General features: G+C 40.7%; 1 protein-coding gene across 7 annotated transcripts in view; it reads right to left on the bottom strand.

The window, feature by feature from the left end:
- Positions 1–23,784, bottom strand: part of TRUB1 (TruB pseudouridine synthase family member 1) — a gene marked incomplete at its 5' end in the record, with an annotated part of 87,446 nt that overhangs the window by 36,514 nt on the left and 27,148 nt on the right. For 4 of the 7 annotated variants that reach the window (XM_082286243.1, XM_082286244.1, XM_082286246.1 and 1 more), the window contains 3 exons: positions 2,974–3,055; positions 16,112–16,167; positions 19,422–19,514. In XM_082286243.1, the coding sequence (XP_082142369.1) occupies positions 2,974–3,055; positions 16,112–16,167; positions 19,422–19,514 (231 nt within the window). Of the gene's footprint in view, positions 1–2,973; positions 3,056–16,111; positions 16,168–19,421; positions 19,515–21,199; positions 21,342–23,784 lie in introns of those variants that run through there. The other 3 variants (XM_082286245.1, XM_082286248.1, XM_082286249.1) reach the window with 1 other exon arrangement.

Here is a 23,784-nt window from a genome sequence, read left to right as displayed (position 1 = left end):
GAGACACCTGAGTTCAGTTTTGGCTCTGATCCCATATTCCCCTGACTGAGAGGTTACATGTGGCCTCTGAGGAAGTCACTCATGATATAGTCAACTTCTGTCTCAGGAGAAAAAAAAAATCCCCATGTGAAAAATGATGCATTAAGCCATTACCAAACAAGACTTGTGTGGTGTGTTATCAAAGTAAATATTTACAGATGAGTTTGCTAAGATCTAGTGTGCTTCTGAACACTGGTGACTATTGACTGATTTTCCTGCCACAAAGGAAGGAAAATAAAGTTACCCAACCAAAAGGTGCCAACTGTGCCACAACCTCAGAAAGCCTCCACTGAAGGGTGATTCTGCCCTGTGCTTGTTAACAAACTACTCCAGAAGAGAATACAAGAATGATCCATGACAGAGTAACAGAAGTTCAGCAGATGACCTCAATTTGGTCTGGCCCAGCACAAATTATTTGATAACAGACAAAGAGAATCCTGAAAGGGCTACACTTTCCAAATTATTCAGGTAGCTCTATTAACATATATTTCAGCATAATCATCAGAGACCTGAGAAAAGCCTCATTAATTTAGTTCTCCATGTCTGAATATAGCCTGTAGGCAGCTGGGAGGAAGTGGGTTTCAGAATGTACATTCCTGTACACAGTTACAAATACTAAAAAAGGGCTACTAACATTAATGTGCTCAAAAAAAGCATCTGAGGAATACTAAATGCTACTTGCTTCCAAAGTCAGCATCTGACAGCTTGGCAGCAGGATGAAACCATAACCTAATTTCACGTGGAAATGCAAACTCATTGTCTGAAAGAAACCAAAAGCTATGAGAAGTTCAGAAGGGGTTAAAAGCAAGGAGCTCTCTTCAGTACATCCTGTCATTGTGACTAACAGTTTGCTTCCTAAGCTCCTGTCTAGGGACACTTTGAGGACTGTAATGTAACACTTTCTTAGAGTCAATATAGCTGGCAACTTTCTGCAGGCACTTTCCTCTTATGTTCCAATGAAGTCACTCAAGAACAGTTTTATACATCTTGCAAACTGGTTTAGTGCCTTTCTCTGCACTAAGGCCCAGTCCTGGATGACGTTGGCACTGCAAGATTTACAATCTCTTGCAGATGCTCTGCTTCTCCAAGGATCCTTGTAGGTGTCAAAAGAAAAATGAAGTTCAGCTCAAATATCTGGTTAGCCTTTTCTCGGAGTACCTATTAGGGTTAGAAATTAGGGATGGTGGGCCAAAGAGTATCCTGCAGAAAAATCAAGCTACTTTGGAGAAGTATGAGAAAATGAGAAATACAAAACATGTAGGTACCATGGAGAACAAAAAAAGGAGTATTCACGTCCTTTTCTTTCTGAGGAAATCACATCTGACTGATTGGCACCAAACATGGAAAGCAACTGAGACCACTGCCACGAGCATTTCTTTCAGCCGTCACTTCTGGCAAAAGGGAACTGCAGTGCACCCAAAACTGCATTGCCCCAGCAATGCCAATGCTGCTCTTCATGAGACCACATGATGAACTGGATCATGCAACTATCTCAGTTTAAAATGACAAGCAACTCAAAAAAAAGGGGGTATTTTTAAGCCAAATCAGTTTCCCAAGCACACAGTCTAACAGAAAGGTAAAACACCATAACAGAGGAGGTGCTGCCGAGGTGGGAACTACTGTAACAAGAGCTGCCAGGGAGAGATATACACACAAAAACAACACTCTAAATGCTGTCTGCAGTAAACAATACAAAATTTAAAAAGAAAAACTAGCATTTCAAAAAAAATATTTTGATTTTTTTTTTTTAATTAACTGACCATGGAAGTTGCATCTCTTTGAAATGGTATTTCACATCTTACATGTGAGCAAGTATCTCTGAATACTTCTTAGTGCAGCATAACCACAAAATTCTACTTCGAGAGGGACAGATAAATACTAAGAAAGGAAATCATCACTTCATTTAACCATCATGAAGTATTAGCAACTCTAACACCATGTGGATGCTCAGTCCTCCAGAAGCTTAGAGACTTAGAACTTGATCCTGAAGCATAAATAAATGATCCAACATCTCTGAGTAACACTGCCTAGTAAATAGTACTATTTGGAATGTGGACAAGAAACTCATGCTTGCCTGCCTCGTGAGAAAAGGAAAACTGCAAAAGAAAGGAGATTGGGAGTGAGAGGTGAAATCCAGGCTTTTTCCTCATGCTATTAAAAAAAGATTATTTACTTCACGTACTTATTACCAGGTACCACAAAGAATGTAAGACCTGTAAAGTTGCTAAGCAACTGGTTACCTATTATTTTTAAAATTTTCTCCCCAAGGTTGTGAAAGAACTAGTAACAAATACATTTATTGTGTCCCTGCTTAGTTCTACATTGTTTCCAAGATGCCCAGCAAAGCCATAGTCAGCCTGAGTTCTGAAGCTTTAAACCCTTGCACTGTGCTCTGTCAGTCATAAAACTTCATTTATTAAAGATGCAAGCAAGACCAAGATTTGGAAGATAATCCTATGCAGAATGTAGTTTATGCCATCCCCATTAAATGTTAAGCAGTCCGTAGGTAAAGTGGTGTCCTAGAGGGAAGATCCCAGTACTTTATTCCTTCACTGGCCTTAAAGGCCTTTACTAAGAGAGGACTCCTGGGACTATACTCTGAGAGAGGAAAATGTTACTGGACACAGCACATCATTTGTCAGCCTGTCAAAGATTTTAAATGACACAGTCCTGCCCAATTCTATTTCCTCCCTCCTAATCTAATGCCTGGTTTGTTTTTTTCCAGCAGAAATGAACTATGTCCAGCTTGCGTTGGACATAATTGCATGAAGCTGGTTTGAATTATATGAGCGCTGAAGTTGGAGATGAAATAATCTTAGTTTAATTTCACATTTAAACTTCATTCAGAGTCCCAAACATCTCTTCCGCTTTCCTGTGACAGAGACCACTTATGCCTTCAAATTGCATCAAGCATATGGATACATTTATGCTTACCATAAGGTTTTTCTTCAGTTACTTTTCCTGTAGCATCTAATGTATCAGTAGCCTTGCCCAGCATTCCAATGGCAGTGTATTTCTGGGAAGGAATAGGAGAGATTATTAATAAGTCAGGTCTTTGAGGTTGTTTCTTTTGATTTTTTTTTTTACTTTTTTTCTTATTTTTAAAAAATAAAGACTGCAACTACCAATTACTTTAAATCAGAACAGGAAGAATACTGCCTAAGCAGTCAATCCAGCAACTTTGGGTAAGCAAAAGTCAAGATGAAAAGACATCGAATCAAACAAAAAGTAAATCCTGTATTACGTGTGCCTGTGATTTCACTGTTAGAAACCCAAGGAAGAAGCAACATGGAATCTAATTTTTACTATAAGTACATAAATACCATAAAGAAAATAATAGGGTAGTAACATCAAAGTCTCTGTGGGGTGCCATATGTCACAGTTGAAGCAAGCCACACAGAGGAGTACCTTTCACTGACAATTTTTCTATTGCTTTGCACATTAAAAAAAAACCACACAAAGACCTTCACTTGTGAAAGCAAAACACCCACTGCCAAGACAAAGCATTACAACGGTTCTGCCATGAAATGCAGGGATATGCAATATCCTGAAGCTGCAGTTTTGAACTCCTGGAATCTGGCAAGGACCTTGTGACCAGCACAAGGAGTTCAAGGTCATTGAGTAACATCTCTGCTCATCAAGGGTTCTCTGAATATTTGTTTCAGGGTTTTTAATTTTTTTCTCTAAAAAAATTTTCAGTGTTCTTATGTGTTTGTGGTTTGCAAGAAGGAATCAACCTGACCCTAGGACAGTAGTTCTTGGCTTTATTGCATTTCACCTGATGCCCTCCTTTTCCACACTTTCACCCCAAGAACTGCCATTCTCTGGGCATAAGCAGAACTTGCTGACAGAGGCTTCCCCTGAACCAGCTGCTCCATGACTTGTCACAAGGCTGTCAACACACCAAGCACACTGTGTAACATGAGTCTGAGTCAAGTTTAAGGATACCGTCAGGTATTACATCAATGGCTTGACATACAGCCTATCCCATTCCATTTCCCTCAGCTTCCCTATGGCAAGACCAGAGGCCTTCAAACAAAGCCTTGGAGAGAAAAGTCAAAGTGTTCCACTATTTCCCAGTAAGGTTCCAGTGAACTTACCCCCAGCTGAACTAATACAAATCTGAGGATATATCTTTTAGAAGCTGGCTGACCAAATCCTACTGGAACACATCCAAACAGGCATAAGCACCAACCTTTTACTCTGAGATGCAATGCATCCTGCTTCATGTACTTGCAAAGTACAAACAAGCTCAAGTAATAACAGTGTAGGCATATAAATCACACCCACACCACTGGACTAGTAAGACATGCCTTGATTTTGTTCCATGTGACAACCTGCCACTTCAATGTATTTCTTCAAGCAACTGCCACAAAATGGAAGCAGCAGAAATAGTCAGACAAAAGGCAGCAGAGTGCAGGCTTTAATATAAAAATAACTGTATTCTTTGGTTACTTCATGTGCTGGGCTGGGCTGGGATACAGAGAATTTTCTTCATAGTAGCTGGTATGAGACTATGCTTTGGATTTATGCTGGAAACAGTGTTGATAACACAGATGTTTTCATTACACTTATTAAACTGCCTTTATCACAACCCATGAGTTTTACACCCTTTTTCTGATTCTGTCCCCGTCCCACTCCAAGGAGTGAGCAAACAGCTGTGTGGTGCTTTACCTGCCTGCCAGGTTCAACCACACCACCATGTTAGGGCTACTTTTTTCCTAAATATAGCAGATGTATGATAACTCTGCAAAAGTAGGTATTTTAAAATAAAATTTTTGACGTTTACACACTTCTGGAATGCATGAAAAAAGAAAACAAAAGGAAGAATGGATGAATGCTGCTCCACAACAAATATTTAAATAAACTGTAAGGTATATTATCTTTTACTACTATATTAGCTTTTAGGACCATAAAATTGACTGCTTTCTCAGACATTTAACGATCTGGTTCTGAACACTTAATAGCATAGCCAGAAAGACACTATTCAGCACCTATTCTAGAGGTTAATAAAAACACGTGAGCAGATCATCATTATCCTAAGCACGATGAATGATCTCAGCAGCTCAGTAAAATTCTAAATCTGAAAATTTGAAAACTCACACTCTATCTTCTGATGTTTCCAAATCAAAATACTCATACTACTTCCATTTAAATTACCTCCTTTCCTTTAATTCTGGTTTTGGCTATCTTGCTTTAGGCTGTCTGTTACAACTACATGTTATATTTGACCTGCCAGCAACAGAGAGATAATGTCTCATCTTTTTAGACGTAAATATAAACTGCATGAACAATACAATCCAAATCTCAACATTTCCCCTTTAATTTCTGCAAAAAGAGCAAAAGGGTTTGCAGTTTGTAAAAAGAACATCCTTGAATGTTAGTCACAAATCCCCATTCCTTAAAGGAGCCTCCAAAGAGTCACAAAATACTTAAGCTAGCAATGCAATAAGCCACAAAGAAGGCTATAACAGGTCAGGAAATTAAGAATTACAGTTGGTTTATGATCAGTCTCCGGAGTGCCCCTGGCTATCTACAATTATATATCGTAATTCTTACTTGCCACTGGATAAGGTTTACTTCTTCCCCTTTGGTAGGGTGCAGAACCTGGAGGCTGTAGAAGATAATATGAGCCTCCAGATTTATTTGAGTCAAAATTCAGCATTAAAATTCTTTAGACTCTCACTCACACTGCCCTCAGAAGCACCCAATGGATTCTGAGTCATTTAGTAAGTGTTCAGTGACCTTTTCTCACCTGTGTTGGCAATCACTTATTTCTTTCAGTTTTATAAAATACATCCAGGGGCATTCTCCCTGTACTCTCAAATTACAGATCACTGCAGGAACAGACAGCAACTGCTCACACCACTCTGCCTTCAACCCACTCAACCCGAAACAAAAAAAGCAAGGTAGTAGGTGTCGCAGGCAGTGGCAAAGCCTGACAAGTGCAGACTGTGACAGAAAGCGTCCCTATACTGCAGCTCCTCAGAGAACACTCTGCTGGTCAATAGCCCCTGCATCCTTACCCTCTACTCATTTCAAAAGACCAGGACCCAAATCACGTAAAGATTAAAAGCAGCACCTCAGCTTCCCTATGGGATTGCACAACATGCAAGTGTAGCACATTAAAAGCTGAGATGCAGCGCTCCCAGTCACGACTTGCAAGTGCTGCAGCATCGTGCATTAATTCCAACACAAAATGGTGGGCTGGTCCCAAAGCAGAGCCTCACAACTGTACAGCAGTACCCTGAGGACAAACAGACCTTTCCAAAACTATCCTGCATAAGGGGACGGCTGCATCTCTCAGCAGGTCAGAAAAAAAGGAAAAAAAGGAAACCATTATGGCAAGTGAAACAAAAGGCAGCAAAGTGATCAGAAGCCCTTGAGTATAAGCAGCTCCACCACTCACAGCAGTGAGAAGACAGCCTTAAGAAGATACTTTACAGTGACAATCCACTGCACTCCGTCAATGATAATGCACAAACTCTGTCACACAGACTGGGAGATGTGCTGGATGCAACCCCAACAAGACCAGACAGACAGTGAAATGCTTGGGTGGTTGTGCATGTGCACCATACCCATGACCAGAAAGAAACAAGCCATAAAAAGCCAGCACTGGATAAAAGATAGGATTACAGGAATCTATGAGAAACAAATTACAAACCTCTAATAAATCTCACGGGTCTTGGAAAAGGAATTTTGTTTTAGTGTCATAACCACAGGGCACAGTCAACATTCTCACAAATAATACACCATATGTTTAGCATAATATTTTTAGTAAGAGAATAGCTATAATTTGGCTTTTTTAATTTCATACCCAGTTTCAGAGAAGTCCTTAGACTAACACAGAAAGAGAAAGAATATCCATAAAAAGAGAGAGAATAAAGGCTTATCAGTATACATATTTAACTGGGAAAGGAGGAAGAGGAGGAGAAGGAAGAAGAATCTCCTCCCATTTCAGGGACTGCACAGCCAGCAGAGCTTTCAGCTGCACAACCCCACCTGGGGGGGCTCTGGGAGGCTGAAGCCTGTGGGCTGACTGCCAGGCATGTCTGCCCCATTTATCAGTGCAAATGCCAGACAGACCATGCAACAGAGCTTCTCAGTTTTAACTGTTGAGACATCAAGGTTTTATTTGGAAAGAAGCCAGAGACTTGAAATCTTAAATTATAACGTGTTTTAAAAGCTTTTTCATACATGGAGAAGCAACACTTTGGAAGAGCTAGACAGAAACACAAGTAATTATGAAACAAGGTCACCAGTAGCTGTCAGGAAGATTTTAAGATGGCTCCCACTACAAGAATTTCCCAGGGAAGCAAGCTCTCTGGAAGAGGCAGTTCATAAGAGTTCATCCAAGGATGACCCATTTTCTAATCACAGCAGCAACTGAACACAGAAGTGTAAAAGGAAAAGAAATAAATAAAGGCTACAATCCCCTGTGCAAGAGACTGAAAGCTGGGAAAGAGAAGTCATATTCAATAGAAACAGAAATTCAACTTATGTAAACTGATGTCTGCGTGTGGCTAACAAGTTTGAACAAAAACAAACATGAAACAAGTGCTCTAGAGAAGCTGATGGAAATCAGGGTGAGCACACAGCAGGCAAGCACTGATCAGAATTAGTGCTCCTGTGCCAAAACCATTTGCTTCTGCACTTACAGTTTTGTAGACTTAGGCCACTGAGATAGCGAAGAGGCCTTAAATTCTCAGTTTTGTAATGACATTCAGTTTGTGTTCAATGATTTCCAAAGCACAAACAACCAGTTCTGGATTTAATATTTACAGAACTTATTTTGCTGTTTGTATAACATTAGCAGTTACCAGTAGTTTCCAGTATGCTAATCATCCACCAAAATGGAGAAGTACATGAGGGTAGACAAATAAGCTGGAAAAAACCCCAAGGGTTGCCATAGTTTCAATTATTTTCCAAAACAAAGCACTGTCACTAAGCAGATTCCAATATATTAAAAGCACAGAGCCCTAATCTCTTAAAAGCAGGTTGCACAGAGTGCAAAATAAAGACTGCAGGATGAGGGAGGAGTTTCATGTTTTACGATAGGGCGAATTCAAAATTATCAAACACCAAACGTGACCTTTTGATATACATAAACATTACAACTTCTCTACCATTCTTTTTTTTCTCCTAAAAGAAAAAGCTGACTTTGTGCTAAGCCTGCACTAAATTGCATTTACTGCTAGATGCTGTAATTGTACTGTCACTGCTGAAGAACTATCTGATCTTTACTTTGTGGACTAACAGGATTTTCTGATCTCTTATGTCAGCTTATTTTAAAGACTTCAAACATCATGGGATGACTAGATTTTCCATGCGAATTACTAGAACCACCTATAATAGGGGAACCCACAGAAGATACTTTGCCTATAGCTCAGAGAAGCTTTAAGGTGTTAGCTAAAAACCGTATCAAGTTTAAATTTGGATGTCAGAGGGAGCGCAGGAAAGGGGGCAGGTGGGAGAACAATGCCAACAGTAACAGGAACACTGCATCACCTGAGATAGCACCAGGCCACATGTCACCTACAAACACAGTACAGGCTCACAACATCCAAGGGGGGATGCAGGCTAATGTGCAAAAGTGGTTGTTAGAAACCCACAGTCTTTTTATGCAAACCTTTCTGGCATTTGCTCTCTGTGGAAACCTCCTTCACTCATCAGAACGTCTCAGGTTGGGTCTTAAATGTCATCCTCAGCTTTAATACCTGTTCCATCATTCTGTCCTCTAGTACCCATATCACAGATAAAACAAAATAAAGAAAGATGACCTCCAAAATCTATCTGGGAAACAAGAGTTTTAAGGAAATACATAATTCGCTACCAGAAATAGAAGACAGCCCTCCCAGAAGGGTAAGACTTTATAGCTACATACAAAATCACAGATAAAACTGAATACATTAAAGCCTTTAGCTGAATTCAAGAGCATTGCTAAGGCCAAGATGCAGCAAATTCTAAAAGGCAGTACTAAGAGCATCTCCAAACTACTAGAAATGAACACTAGGGAAAACAGTGTAGAATGGCTAATCTTAATTGGTTACCATCCTTTTAATTTTCTGTTTCTTTCAGGAAGAATGAGAAAAAAGCCTTGCCATGTGCAGTCTTGCTTTTATTAATGAATCCAAGCAAGAACTGCACATGTGCACAATTATAGAAAGGTCAAGAGGGAAGAAAGTGCTGCTGACCTCGTGAATGGAAGAACAGAAAAATCACACCAGAATGTACTCTTAAAATATTCGGCATTTGGGGAGGAAAAAGCAGCACAATAGGTGCAGTCTCTTCAAGATTTTCAACAGTTTAAAAAAGAGTGTGAATATTAATAGAGCATGAAGCTGAGCTATTAATAGATTAGGCCTCTGGGGTGAGCATAAAAGAGACTTGAGCAATACACAGCATGTTAAACCAGCTTACTAATAGTATCACTGCAGTACAGGATGTATCTATGCTATTCAACAGCTTCTTCTTCTTCTACAACTTTGGCTCAGGGATATTGGGCAGGGCAGAAAAGACAAGATATTAAAATCAGCCTCTTCTCCTATGATTTGTTACCAAAAAAAGCAGGTTAAAAAATATATCATATGTCTTGCAGTAACAGGTAATTAAAGATGTTGACAGTGTGTAAGGCCATTACATCCCTCTAACATTTTAGCCCTTCCCAGTTCTTGCATCCCCTACTGTGCAGGCTTAACATTCTCTCAGTGCAACTTGTTTTGTACAGACACTACTTCAAGTTTTGCTAACACCTTCTACACATTCTCAAAACACATCAAAACCAACTTCATTCATGCATTTTCCCAGGCTTCCTTTTATGTAAGCATTTTCCTATTGACAAAATAAGGGAGACAACCATACTTTCACAAACTGACACTGACCTCCAGTTAATTTATTGAGGCATTTGGAGAACAAGAAATTCATTGTCAATAAGGTAAAATAACACAGGACAGAAACCAGAGCCAAGTTTGCATACACAACGATGGGTCTCTGAACCAATCTCCTCTGCTCTAGAGACCTCCTGGAGTTACAGTACAAAGTTCTGGTTCTGCAAAAACCTTCTCAGGTAACAGCAGTGGTTAAAAAAACCGCACCAAACTACTATACCAATTCCTAGATGTAGCTGTTACAGGCTACAGACAATAAGTAGGACAAGTTTTATTAATAGACATCTTTGCACTATGTTGTGCAAACATATGAGGAAGTATTCCTTGAATGTTTGCACAATAACATAACAAATACCACAGAACAGAAATGTCAAGACTCCTCTGTCCTATACCTATATTTCAGGAATGTAATATCCTTCCTCAAAGCAGTAACTAAATGGGTGAAATTCAGCAGCCAGTACGTGTCAGGGAGAATTCACCTAGCCAGTCTACAAGGGCTGAAACACATCCATCTGCCCATGGGTTAACTCCTCTCATAAAACAGTCACTCCATCTCCAATTTGCTAGTCCTGTTCCTCATGGAAAATCCATAAGACATCTTTCAAAATAAGCCTGGGAACCAAAATTCATAACTCCAGTGGATTCAAGAAAACCTGAGGACTCAATAGAGATATTAGATTTCTGGCACAGTATGATGTTACCTTACACTAACCCCTCCACGTGCCACAACATATAATCTACCAGGCTTTCTCCTTCCCCTAGGAGATAACCTTATCATCTCCTTCTTCCCTCTTCTGCCTCCCTTGTAAGGAAACAATAATTTCTTTGGGCTTGAACAGAGGCAAAGGAGTGACATTTTGTGCAGCTACAATCCATTTTCTTAAATGGGTAGGACACATACTGCGCTGTTTTTGTTACCTCTCCCGTCTCACTACAAAAAGAAATTCTGTCAGACCCTTGGATATCCTGGACAGGATACCATAAACAAAGAGGTGTGAGAAGGTAAACCTGTGGCATAAACCACAGAGTGAAAAATGAGAAGGTGCTGCAGGTGAAAAATTTCCGAGGGAAAAGGCTAAAGAGCAAACAAACCATTTTTACTTGGATTCCTCCAAGACAAATACAGTTGGATATGCTAATACTGCAATTTGAAAGCAAAAGCAAATGAACACAAGCAAGATGGGACCTGAAGAATCATCAAGCAAGCATTAACAGTCCTCCTTGTCCTGTGCTTGGAAACTTGGCTGATCCATTGTGAACAAATCCTTGCTGCTCCACTCAGGAGATAAAACTATTTTCTTACTGTATTTTATAAAGCAGGCAATAAAGTGTAGCCTTATCTTTGTGGAGCAGTTTTGGAGTGTTACCTATACAACTGCTTGCCCACACAAAATTGTTCATATACCACACTCACAAGCATTACCTACTTTTTATTTCAGAAATGGTCTGAAAGATACCTATTCCACTAAGCTCTAAACAAATCTGAAATACGCTTATTTTAAAAATCCATGGCTTCTGTTTTAGATCTGAGAGAGGGCTTGCATATCCAAACACCTAGGTTTCCGTACCATAACAATTAGTCTAACAAAATTATTACCACTAACCAAAAATCCTGCCCTTCCAAGATGACGTTAAAAATATCAGAATCTGGAAAAGAAAACAGAACACATCCCTATGCACTGTATGAATAAGTGGATTTGGTTTCACCAACTCCAAAAGAAAGCACAATGAAGCAAAGAGCTCCGCTGGTGATACCCTAGAAAAATTTTTAAGACTAAAAGTAAGAGCACACACCACCAAGAGGATCCTTCAAAAGGAGAGTCAACTCAATTTTCTTGCACTTGCAACTCAAAAATGAACTGGAGCACAAACACTGAAATACACTGAAAAGAAAAAACAACAAACCAGCACAGTGAGGCTATTTAAAAAGAAAACTAGAACTTCCAAAGAAATAGCACTTACACCATCATGGTGTGCATGTCAATGTGCAAACACACAAATGTTGGCAGAAGAATAGGGGTCTCAGAGATGCCAAGTTCTTATAAGCCTCCTGAAAACAGACAGATAGAGGAAATAAATCTATTGCAGCTTCCACCAAGAGGGTCCAGAGGGAGCCCCACTGAATTACTGGATACCAAAAAGTCCATATGGGGCTTTGGTGTCTAACGATCTGTAAACAAAGTCACAAGTAAAGGCTTCATTGGTTTTGCTCCTTATAGAATCCCTGCATGTGCTTTTTAATGCGTTATTAATTCATTGAACTCACTGCCAAAGGATGGAAGCAAAGGACTTAATTAAAAAAACAAAATGAATTCATGGAGAAAGCTTTATGTTTGAGAAGTAAAAGCATAATTTTTAGGACAGGAAGATAATCACAGGAGTTAAAGAAATAACCTTGTTTATGGACACTTTGTTCTGCAAGATCTGATGCCACCACTCCAAAGACAATTTTGCAATATACAAACTCTAATTTCAGAGTCACACTGCAAAAAGTAACTTACATGTCTCAGAAGTTCTGCTAGGTGATTTGAACCAATTCCTGTCCAGACAAGCCCTCTCTCACACAAGCATGACTGGCAAGATTTAAAACTTACCACTGACCTAGCACTCATTTTCTACCCAGGATTCGTAAGAATACAAATTTTAACTATCATATGAAATAAAAGTTGTCACATATCAGGTCACCAATGTATCTTCATTCTGCCCATAATCTCTTCTTGCCCTTCTAGGCTTTGTGAACACTTGGGAGTTTGGGTTTTACTCTACTCATAGGTTTGGGGTTTTTTTGGATAGCTTCATTCCGGAGAAGCCAAAACTTTTGAGATTAAATTTTCTATTTTAACCTGTCATTGCCCAAGCTTGTGCCACCAATGTAAAGTACTCAGGTAATTCCCTTCACACTGAGCACTTGGGGATGCATTTTGTCTGTGGACCATGACAAGAAGTCACATCCTCAGATAAAACCAATACACCCTAAGCTTTCCATTGATGGAGAGGCAGTGATTTCAAAGACAGTTTGATGGATGGCCAGCTTCTGGCTTCATTCACACTAGTATGACTAAAATTCTCTCAGGTTGAACCCAGGTGCTATCTTACTGAAAAATAAGCAAATTAAGCACAGAACTAAAACCTGAATGCTTCAATTCTCTATAAAGACTGTATGTGTTGGGAGACATCCCCTCCCAATGGAAAGTATTAGATTAATGAAGAATTTAATTGCTTAGTGCTCTTCTTTTTTTTCCCTGACTAGCATATGATCATTTCCCTCATTCCTTCTATGTAACAGGACATTCTCATAGATGAGAGGTTTTAAACAAGACTACCACTTTGGAAATTGTGCTACCATTTTCTAGCCCTTTTTCCCCCCCAAAAACACACTTCTACATTGTGTTTGAGACAGACAAGTCATACATAAGACTGAGTTGTTCACAAACAATTTACCATAATATTGGTACACCCCATCATGTTAATTTTACTGGTGAAGCAGAAAGTATTTTCTCATTCTACTCTCTTTACTTTGCCAATATGGTAAAAAAACAAAAATCTTTAAAAATACTGAAGTGCAAGAAGTCCAAACAAGACCAAGCGCAAGTCCCAAGAACAAAAAGAAAAAGTGATGCTCAGTATCTAAATTTCAGATCCAAGAGCATTCAGCTTCTCCCTCTCACTTAGAATATTTGAAACAAAGTAAGGCAACCAAACAAAATCTAAGCCAGATTGTACATATTTTTATTTCTGGATAAATATTAAACATTCAATGAGAAATCTGGAACACTAAGCAGGTATTGCCCTTGGCTGCACATTTCTGTTTGTCTTAATTCCTAAGGAGGTCAAACAAATGAAGAACTCAGTTTACACGTCAAGAGTAACATTCCTTGCAGAATGTGTGCGAGTTGTACACCAAGTGATAATGCTCAGAGCTGCCACACAGAGTCAGGAAAGTTTCACACAATGTTTGGGAAAAAGTCAGAGACAGTCCAACTCCTGGCAGAGTCACCATATGGAGTTTACTGCAGTACCATACGTTTTGGCCACTCCGCATAGCTCTGCTGCCAGCAATGATAGACTGAACTGTTTCTTCACAAGACTCATTCCTAGAAGCAAACAGTAAATCCTGGCCAGAGAGGGTCAGACAGCTCCTCTGAATCTTTATAATAATAAAAGGAACAAAAGAAAAACATCACATTTCAACAAACACTTTAGCATCCAAAACAGTGGGGGAAAAAAATAAGTAAGAGTATAAATTCCAAGCACATGGCGTGGAATGCAAAAAGATGCTCAAACCTATTTAGTCATGAATTTATGTCTTGATACATTATGAGATGCTGCTGTCAGTGTGGTCAAAAAACCCAACAGGCAGACATCTGTGAGAGATCCTTCAACTTCCTCAAGCCTCACTAATTATTGCATGCCTAATTTATTGAAGTACAAATAGGAAATAGGAAGGCAGAGACAGGAAAAGCTCCAAATAAATGCTGCGGATTCCATACCTGGCATGGATGTCAGGTATCTCACACTCTCCTCCACAGGAGGAGAACACAGGAACAGCTGCAGTGGAAGAGCTGCTGATGTCTGTAAAGATGTGTCTCTGCCTCACTGAACCAAGTGCCCACAGCCTACACCCACGTAAGGCCAGGGGAGAGCTGATGGATCTGGCTGGGGTAGCTCATCAGGCTGCCCCCACTGCACACTCTCCCCTCCCCTGCCCCTCAGGAGCCATCTGGGAACAAGGTGTGACTGGACAACCCTGTTAATGGCTACAGAACCTCACAGTGAAGTTGTCAAGGAATCTGAGCATACCCTCTCCTGCCAAAAAGGTTGAAAGTACTTTATCCATCACAGCTGTTTCCACTGCAAACACCAGCTTAAGAGGTAATTCCATCACTTCATGTGTTTTTAAATCAACAATTTACACATTTAGCTACAATGATTTAATTTAGCTAAAGTAAATCTACGACTTCTTTTATCTTTAAAGTTCTTTCAAAGGAGATGTCAGGTGGTAGCTGCTTACATCTCCACTGTAAATCCAGCTGCTTATTGCGCGTTTCAAAACACAGATGCCTCTGAAATGCACTCATACAAACCAAATGCAAACCCATTACAGCCAGTGCAGAGACTGGCACTGCCTACCATGAGTATTGGATCAGACTCTACAGCTGTGTCCTTTTATCATGGTTTTCTTTTCTATCAAATTATTTGCCTCTGAGTTGAACTGAAGATTGTCGATCAAATTCCACCTTTAAGCTATCAGTTCAGCAGTGGTAAAAGATCTTAAGTGTTCAGATTAGAAGAGAATGGAAAAATGCATTATTGGCTTTCCCTGAGTGTAAGATGAAATTTGGAAGGCTTAATTGATTTCTACATCTGTCATTCTTATCTAAACTTCTCATGTAAAAATAATGGCTAAACCCACAGGATTTGACTTGTGAGGAAGGAATCAACACTGGTAGATTACTCTCGGGAGTACTTGCACTTTTTGTGTACGTAACACCCACAGTCTGGGGGCTGACCAAAGTAAAATTAACACATTAAAATTAATCAAAACTAGCAATGAACAAAATTTCTATGTGTCAAGGCTCTGGTCTGGATTCTCTCATGCAGCCATGGGGTTTTTGCTACCTCTGGCTTCTCACATGTGTCTATTGCTGTATTTGTAGAGCATCCCTCTACAGCAGCAACAATGCAATCCAAAACACTCTAAATTCCAAAAAGTGCCTCTTAAGGCCTCATGGTATTTAAGGAGACAGAAAAGAAACAAAGATCATCTGTTACTCCAAACTAAATAACAATTACGTTGTCTACACTTAAGGAAAATTACCAAAAATTGAACTGTCATTCACAACTACATCCCCAAAATACCACTTTCAGTGCCATCTTCATTAGTTTTTCTTTCTTTTTTTTTTTTATATACACTAAATAGTATAGAAATCTTCCTGTAAAATTGTAATTTGGTATTTATTAACATTTTGCAGAAAACCAAGACAGTTTTTGTAATAACCATTCTGGACATTAAAGTCTTAGTAGCACATTTCTGACTAGCTGCAAAAAGGAGCTGAAGTACACATTTGAACTCAATATGCAGGATGGCTGTCATATTTGCATGTTGATTCAGCTCTTCACTGGAAGAAAAAAGAAAACCAGCAAACAAAACCCCCCACTGATACAAGTCATTTAGCATTCCTTACCTTGGAACCTGTCAACATAGTTCCCAGCATTTTTGTTCCTTTTCCAATACCAACCACTGCAAAGACAGAAGAAGAAATGCTACTTCAAAACAGCCCTGCAGTTCCCTTTTTTAACACCATTCAACACTAAATATTATGCTAGTCAGAAACCCAGCCTTTCATGCTCTGTTAGCATATGAAGAGTCACCACTTTTGAGAAAACATCTCTGATGTTCAAACAACATGGGACCAGTGAAAGCAAAAAAAGTCTAAAGCAAAAGATAAATAACCTTCATCTATTGTTAAAATACTTTAATTCAACTCCTACATTTATTTATCTTTTAATCACCAAAGAAATGGAGAGTGCAATTAACACCGCCTCTGGTTTGATGAAGGCTATGGCTCACCAATAATGAATGAATGCTTCATTGTAAGCTAATAGTTCTTTTAAAGGTTGATAGTGACCAAGAGTAATACAGCCAAGACAGCATAATGAAATTGTTTATCAGGCTTACAGCAAGTAAAATAATCAAAAGGTCCAACTGCCCATTATTGTGCATGTACAGATTACTGTTATTTCAATTCTAACACCAGTATTCTAAAAAACAGCAATCAGTCAGCTTTTCATATAAGAACGAGACAGAAAAGGAGCTCTGGTTTATATTTTACTTTAATGCTTTTTACAAGGTGCTCTCCTTTAAAATGCTTTCCTATTGATTTTTCCACATACAGCAATCTGAAGAAAATTTTAGAAGGAAATCAGTTTTGTGTACAACTCATGGAATATATAATAGCCTATGTACTTCATTTTAATAAAACTAGAGGAGTTAAGGGAGCTTTCAGGAAATTAGCTTCATATTAATTAAGAGCCAGGACCAAAACCATCAAACTGAAAATGAACTTAAAAAAAAAAAAATTTACTTGTGTTCTAATGCTTCTCAATTTTTATGCTCTGAGACTCGTTACATTCCTCCTTGTTCTCCATTACTACTCCTCTTACTCCTGAGGGTTTTTAGTCACTTGTGCCCTTGTGCTTTCCTGTACCTTCAGTTCAACCTGTTCCTGTTATTTGCCAGATAGGAAAGAGCTGCAAGAAGGCTGAGAAGAGGAGATAAGTACACAGGGAAGACTTTATAACCAAGCACTTTCCTTGCAACATGATGACATAACTGACACTTCAACAGCTGAGCTGAAATTTGCTGAAGAGTGTCAAGAGATTCTATAGAATAATTTTAAAGAGACATTGAATGCTTTTGTGAACAAGATACTAACAATTTTCTCTTAATCATCAGCTTATGGAGAATATGTGTTACTAAACAGTGACATAAACCCTACTTAGCAGACTACATTGAATGTATAAAGATTTACCTGAATTTTAATTTTTTTATACTTTTTCATGTTTTCTTCTACTGTGGAAGCATAATTCATTACTGCCATATAAAAATAAGCCAAGTAAAACTCCCATTATGAGCAAGAAACAGCAAACTGGAACCACAGCCCTAGAATAACACCAAAAGAAGATATTCACTAAGACTCGACCTTGCCTTTCTCTCACATGTCAAAGATCACTGACCTCTGCCTCCAAGGTCCCTCCTCATCTACACTTGCTGTCAGTAAGAGAAGAAATATAAAAACGATGTTTTCTGATAAAGAGCACAGCTCAGTTATTGGCAGTACACCTGGCACACTAAGCAGGACTCTGTATCAGTTATTTCCCAGGACCAAAGTTATAGACATGCAGTGCATAAAATCTGGGAGACAGCAGTATAGATCAAGAAGGGTTTCAGAAAATTTAACACTTCTATCATGCTCCTGTCCATGAGGAAGGAAAGCTTTCTGCTCCGCCAGCCCATCCTGAAAAGCAGCACACATGCTCTGAATAACTTGTTTCTGTTGTGTCCTTCCCTCCCTCATTACCTCACCTGAATACACAAGAAATCTGGGCACATTCCCTTTCCCACTCCTCTCCAGTTTTGTCCCTTCCAATCTAGCTACCATTAATTTTTCCCTGTGTGTTTTGTATGGCAGTGGAATCCTATGCCTTTTTTCAATCCATCCACAGCATAGGAAGGTGATGTGCTTCTTTAATTATACCACGCACATCAAGCCCAAATACTTTTTGCCATGCCATAGAAGCAGGTTTTGGACACTGCTGGGTATTGGAACAGTTGGAGAAGCAATCTAAAAAGCACGAGTAATTTTGCTTTTCCTATGGATCAATTCTGTTGACTTTGCACAATGAGAAGCAGCATGCTCAAAGGGAACACCTGTGTAAAAGGAAAACGTCTGCCTCAGCAATGCATACTGAATTCTCTTGAGTGGCCACAGAGTACAGGAAATTAGAACCAAACCAGGCAGTGCTCCCTTCTAACCCAAGAATGTCACATTTTGCCATGTTCACAAGTGACAATTACCAGCTACAGACCTCTAGCAACACTCACAGCAACCAACCTCCCCTTGAAGCTGAATTCTTCCTGAGAGAAGTCATACATCAAATCTCAGTGCATTTACTTTCAGTGTATACTCAGAGTTGTACCTGTTTATTTTCAACAGCAAAAATGTATTGCTGCTATTTCTCCAAGCCAAGGAGAGCTACAAGGTTATGATTTGAGCAAGCTGTAGCCTGCATGTTACTTATCAATAAAACTGCTGGTGACAAAGTATGACGTGGGAATAACCACACCCACAGCTGAGGTTTTAACACCAGCAATTGACACATACTGTTATTCAACAAAATAAAGGAATTCAATAAATGGACTGCTATCAAAATTAAAAGAAAAAATATCTTTGAAGACTCTTCTTTATGAAGCAAGACAGGACAGGGAGCTAAAACTTTTTCTGTGCTGAGCCTCTAGATAAGCAGCAGCTGAATTGTCCTTATAAATCTTTCATTTGGCAAGTATTAGCAACCCTAAAGGCTCCCCCAAAATCCCAGAATAGCATTACTTTGAGACAAAATAATTCAACAAATTATGATGACTATAAATTCCCAGCTTAAGTTAAAAAAACCATCAATTGCTCAGGTACTTTACAATTCATTACACAAGAGTTTGTATTTTCCCACATGTAATAACCCAGAAGTTATTACAGTATTTGGAGGAAGGGAGGGAAGGCAGGAAGGGAGAATACAGCCTTCTGTTAAGAACCATGTTACATGCATGTACAAGTATAAGCACAGGAAATTTAACACAGCCCATTCTTCCACAGTAATCTGTCATTACCCCAAAACCTGCCATGTGTATCCCAAATTGTTCCTCCACCTGACTTCATGCAGGCATGAAAATGTTTCCTAAAATCATATTTTGATGACTGTAATTACGTTTTTCATTACCCAGAACTCCTGTGGCCGCACTGTCCAAAGTTCCTCCATGTCCAATTTTCAAAACCTGATTTCTTTTGTTCCCGTTTGTTTGCACACCAGCTTCTGCAAATAGAAATTGAAAGGAAGCATTATAAAATAACCTTAGAACATCGGAAAAATGACCTGCATTTCCAGACTGCTAAAGGAAATAAAAATCAAATATTTAAACTATTAATTAGCAGTGCAGAAATTACTGTAATGCAGTAAAACCATTGATTAATTTAGATTTACTCCCAACCTCAAACAATTTGCAAGGTATTTTCACTTAGATTCTAATAAAGCCTCAAATACAAACAGATTTTTGGAAAGTACTGCTAGCAAACCTGGTCCACCTGTGAAGTTTAATTAACAAAGCATGGAAAACCAGCAGCAGAGTTCCCAAAACATCTATTATATACAAATTTTATGCTACATAATCTGAGCAATTCTTGATGTATTTACTGCCTTATACTGGGATGTGTTTACTTGCACATTTGCAGCCCTATGGAAACTGCAGCGAACTGAACTTGCTCAGTGCTGCTTTCAAGCTGTCAGTGTCCCAGCCCACCAAACCTCCTATGCAGCTGATGACTCCAGGAATTTTGCAGAGTCCAATGCCCCTTATTTATTAGTATTAAATACGACAAATGGTCTAAGCTCCCTTATCCATATATCTACCATCTCTCCATTCAGGGAACCAGATTCTTCCATACAAGAAGTGTGTGCCTACACTACACTCAGTGTGTAGTGAACTACAGTACACTACAGAGTAAATCAGGCTAAGCACTCACTAGTCTGAAAGTATGTTCTCACTTCTGCAGCAAGTGCCCAAAAGCCCAGACTAGATGATCAAGTCCCCATATCCATTATAAAAAGAATCTAGGCCATAGTCACTCATACCTTTGCAATGATCTCACTTTTTTTTTCCTTAATATCTGACATACAGACTTCCCGGTACTCAGAAAGAGCAGTTTCTGCAGACTGTGCCCAGGACTTTCAAACTTCTTGAAACACTATGGTTTTCACTCCTTTGGTGATATTTTTTTAATGGCAATAGGCAGTGGGACTGCAGCAGAACATCCTGCAGTGCTGTGCTGCAGAGATGTGGCTGACACCCATTCTGGCACATGGGCACACTCTGTCCCTGCCCACAGCTCTCCAAGCAGCCTGGGATCCCCTGCATTGTGCCCTGCAGGACTGAAGCTTCCTGCTGGGAAAAAGCTCATCCCCATCCAGCCTCAGGACTCACATCCTGCTATACCATGGCGGTAACAGGTGCCTGCCACCAGTACCATGTGCTGAACGCGGTCTCACAGCTCACGGTGCAGCATGACCAACACTGACTCTGGCTGGGACAGTTTTCCTTAAAGGCCTCCAAGGACACAACTCCACCACCTCCCTGGGCAGCCCATCCCAATGTCTCATCACCCTTTCTGTGAATAAATTCCTCCTAATGTCCAACCTGAACCTCCCTTGGCGCAGCGAGACAGGATGTACCCAGGGATGGCTCCATTCTCCAAGGTGGGCCATGCCATGGCTATGAACTACTACCAAAACAAAACGAACAAACCCACAAACAAACAGAAAACTAAACTCCGTTTATCCTTCTGTTTTCTGAGCTCTGAGAAAGAGGGTGCAGTGCTTTACCGGGGACTGCGGTTCCCGCACCCCAAAGACCGCACACACTTGACCCCATCCCACAGCCGCGCCGGGCAGGGCACGCCTGGCCCAAACTCTCCGGATGTGGCGGCCCGGCCGCCGCCGCTCACCTGCCAGCAGCCTCTCCTTGAGCAGGTTGAGCACGGCGGCCGAGGTGGGTCCCTTGGGCTTGCGGACAGCGAAGAGCCCGCTCAGCGAGAAGAGCCTGTCGGCCGCGCGGCCCAGCGCGGCGCCGCCCGCCTCCCCCGCCATGCTGCCGGCAGCGCGCCCGGCCGGGGCCGCCGGGAACTGCAGCCGCGCGGGCGGGACGCGAGGGAGGAGCCGTGAGGGAGAGCTTTAAGGTCGCCGAAAGTACCGCCGGCGAAGGCATCGACAAAAGCAGGTTTAATGTGAACGCGAAGCAAAATCCGTTGATAAGGCTCACTGTACTGGTTACTAGGGCACACTGAGGAAAAACGAACTGAAATCTCAAATCCATCAATCTAGAACAAAAGCCAACGCCAAAATTATGCGGAGGCGGCTCCCCCAGACGCGCAGCGGTTTGCAGGCATTGCCGGGGAAGTTCGCTGACCGGTGTGTTGTGGTACCTTCGATGCCCAGCTGGAAAGAACTGTATTTTGGCAGGACAAGAGAACAGAGTGTTAAGCTGTGCCAGGAGAGGTTTGGGTTGGAGATTAGGAACAATTTCTTCACGGAAAGGGTGATTAGACATTGGAACGGAGTCACCATCCCTGGAGGTGTCCAAGGAAAGGCTGGACGGGGCACTCAGTGCCACGGTCCGGTTGACACAGTGGTGTTCTGTCATAGGTTGGACTCGGTGATCTTTTCTAACCTAATTGATTCTGTGGTATTCTGCTGACTAGTTGCTGTGTCCATTAATCTTCCTGCCTCTGTATGTGTCATATAAGAGATTGCTGGGAAGGCTTCTCTCAGATTTCTCACCACAATACATAAGTACAGTGTGTGGGTTTTCCTCTCCGGGTCTGATTCGTACAGACTCGTTTCTCTGACAACATTCCCAAGGCGTTTAAACAAGTCATGCCTGAGCAAGGCACCGAGAGCTTGGATGCTTCATTCATGTATTTTATTTATTCATTTGCAAGAGCCTGCAGATGAAATCATGAAGAGACGCTGTTGCCGGGAAAAAAATACATGGCTAGCTAAGGGTTATGCTTGTTTGCAGACCTTCCAGAGCTTCAGGGAAGCAAATCTTCCTGCTGAAGTCAATGGCTGTCTCTGTGCAGAGCCAGGATCAAGGTCCCTGAGTGGGTTTTCAGCCTGTGCTGGAGTCAGTGGCTCATTCCATGCCTTCCCCAGCAGCTGCACGGGCACAGAGCTTCCAGCTGCAGCTGCCACCACTGTGTCCATGAGATGGGGAACAGCTTCCTGCCACCAGCAATGCCAACCAGCCTCCCCTGCACTCCTCTTGTGCATATTATTAAGCAGGCACCTTATTTGCTTGGATCTCATCTGCAGAGCTGTAATGTGGCTGTGGAAATATTCACTGTTACCATAAGCTGCGAGGGTGGATTCCCTGGTGAGTGTGGTGGTGCAGGTCTTTGCAGGACATGGAAGTGAGGTATGAGAGTACTTCTCCAGAAGATAAAATGGCAAAGCCACACTGGGGTAAGAAGTCAGGAGGAAAATTGCTACTGATTTACATGGAGTTAAAATTTAAGCACTGTTGTGGAAGGCATATTGTAAATTGTGATGGAGCTTTTGTTGTACACATGGTTTAATCAGGTTGTTTGAAAACCAATTCTCGCTGATTCCCTGCTACAAAGAGCTTGAACACAGATTGCTCTGTAAGTGGGCTCAAGCAAAAACTGTTTAAACATGACCATTAAGAAATGGTGTTAGTAAGCTGCCAGGCAGGGGGATTGCAGCCCAAGGACTGAAATGCAAACCTGTCGCGCTGTCATGGCCAGCAATATTGTTGGGTTAGTAGACTGCTCTGAACACATCACAAGGGATCAGAGGGAGATTATACAGAAATGAGAGCTCCACTCTTGGCATAAAGTTCTCCTTAATGCAATGAGCATCTCAACTTTCCAAAAATGCAGTAGCAGACAGGCCCTGTGAAGAAACTCCTTGTACTGCCTTCTCAGGACTGACCTAAGCTGAGAAGAGTCTAAAGTGAGGCCATTGACCTGACACAGGCACAGACCATGAGCTGGGGGCACTGTCTGACCCCCAGTACTGTTTCTGCAAATGGCTAACAGCTCCTTTTTCTTTTCTTTAAGAGAAGGGTGTCAGGTGTCTAAAGAAACTGCACTCACTCTTGTTTTTAGTATTGAGCAGGAAGTTCTTGTAGGTCTCCTAAACTTCTGCATCCGCAATTAAAACACAACACTTTGTAATTGCAGCAGATGGAGTCTTTGAAGGCTTAGAAAGAAGAGGTTTGGTTTAACTTCAGTGGGCATTGGATAAGGGCCCAAAATAAGAATTGTGAAAAACAATTAATGACTGCCAGTATTTTAGCTCGCTGGAAGTGTATGTGTACATAAAACACACATGGCTCTCTTTGTGGGGCAAGGTTATTGAGCATTCAAAATGGTGGGAATGATGTACCAAACTGTTCGTCTCAGGGGCTTTATTTCAGATTTTCCTTGTGTTGCTTGTGATTAAAAGTCATTACCATCTGCTCAGTAGCTTATTTGAAATGAGATGTTTATCTCCAATGATTCCTAGCCAA

This window comes from Coloeus monedula (genome assembly GCF_965178545.1).
Source record: "Coloeus monedula genome assembly, chromosome: 8".
Classification (NCBI taxonomy): domain Eukaryota; kingdom Metazoa; phylum Chordata; class Aves; order Passeriformes; family Corvidae; genus Coloeus; species Coloeus monedula.
The sequence above is the reverse complement of the archived record's forward strand: the minus strand, read 5'-3'. Positions and strand labels throughout refer to the sequence as shown.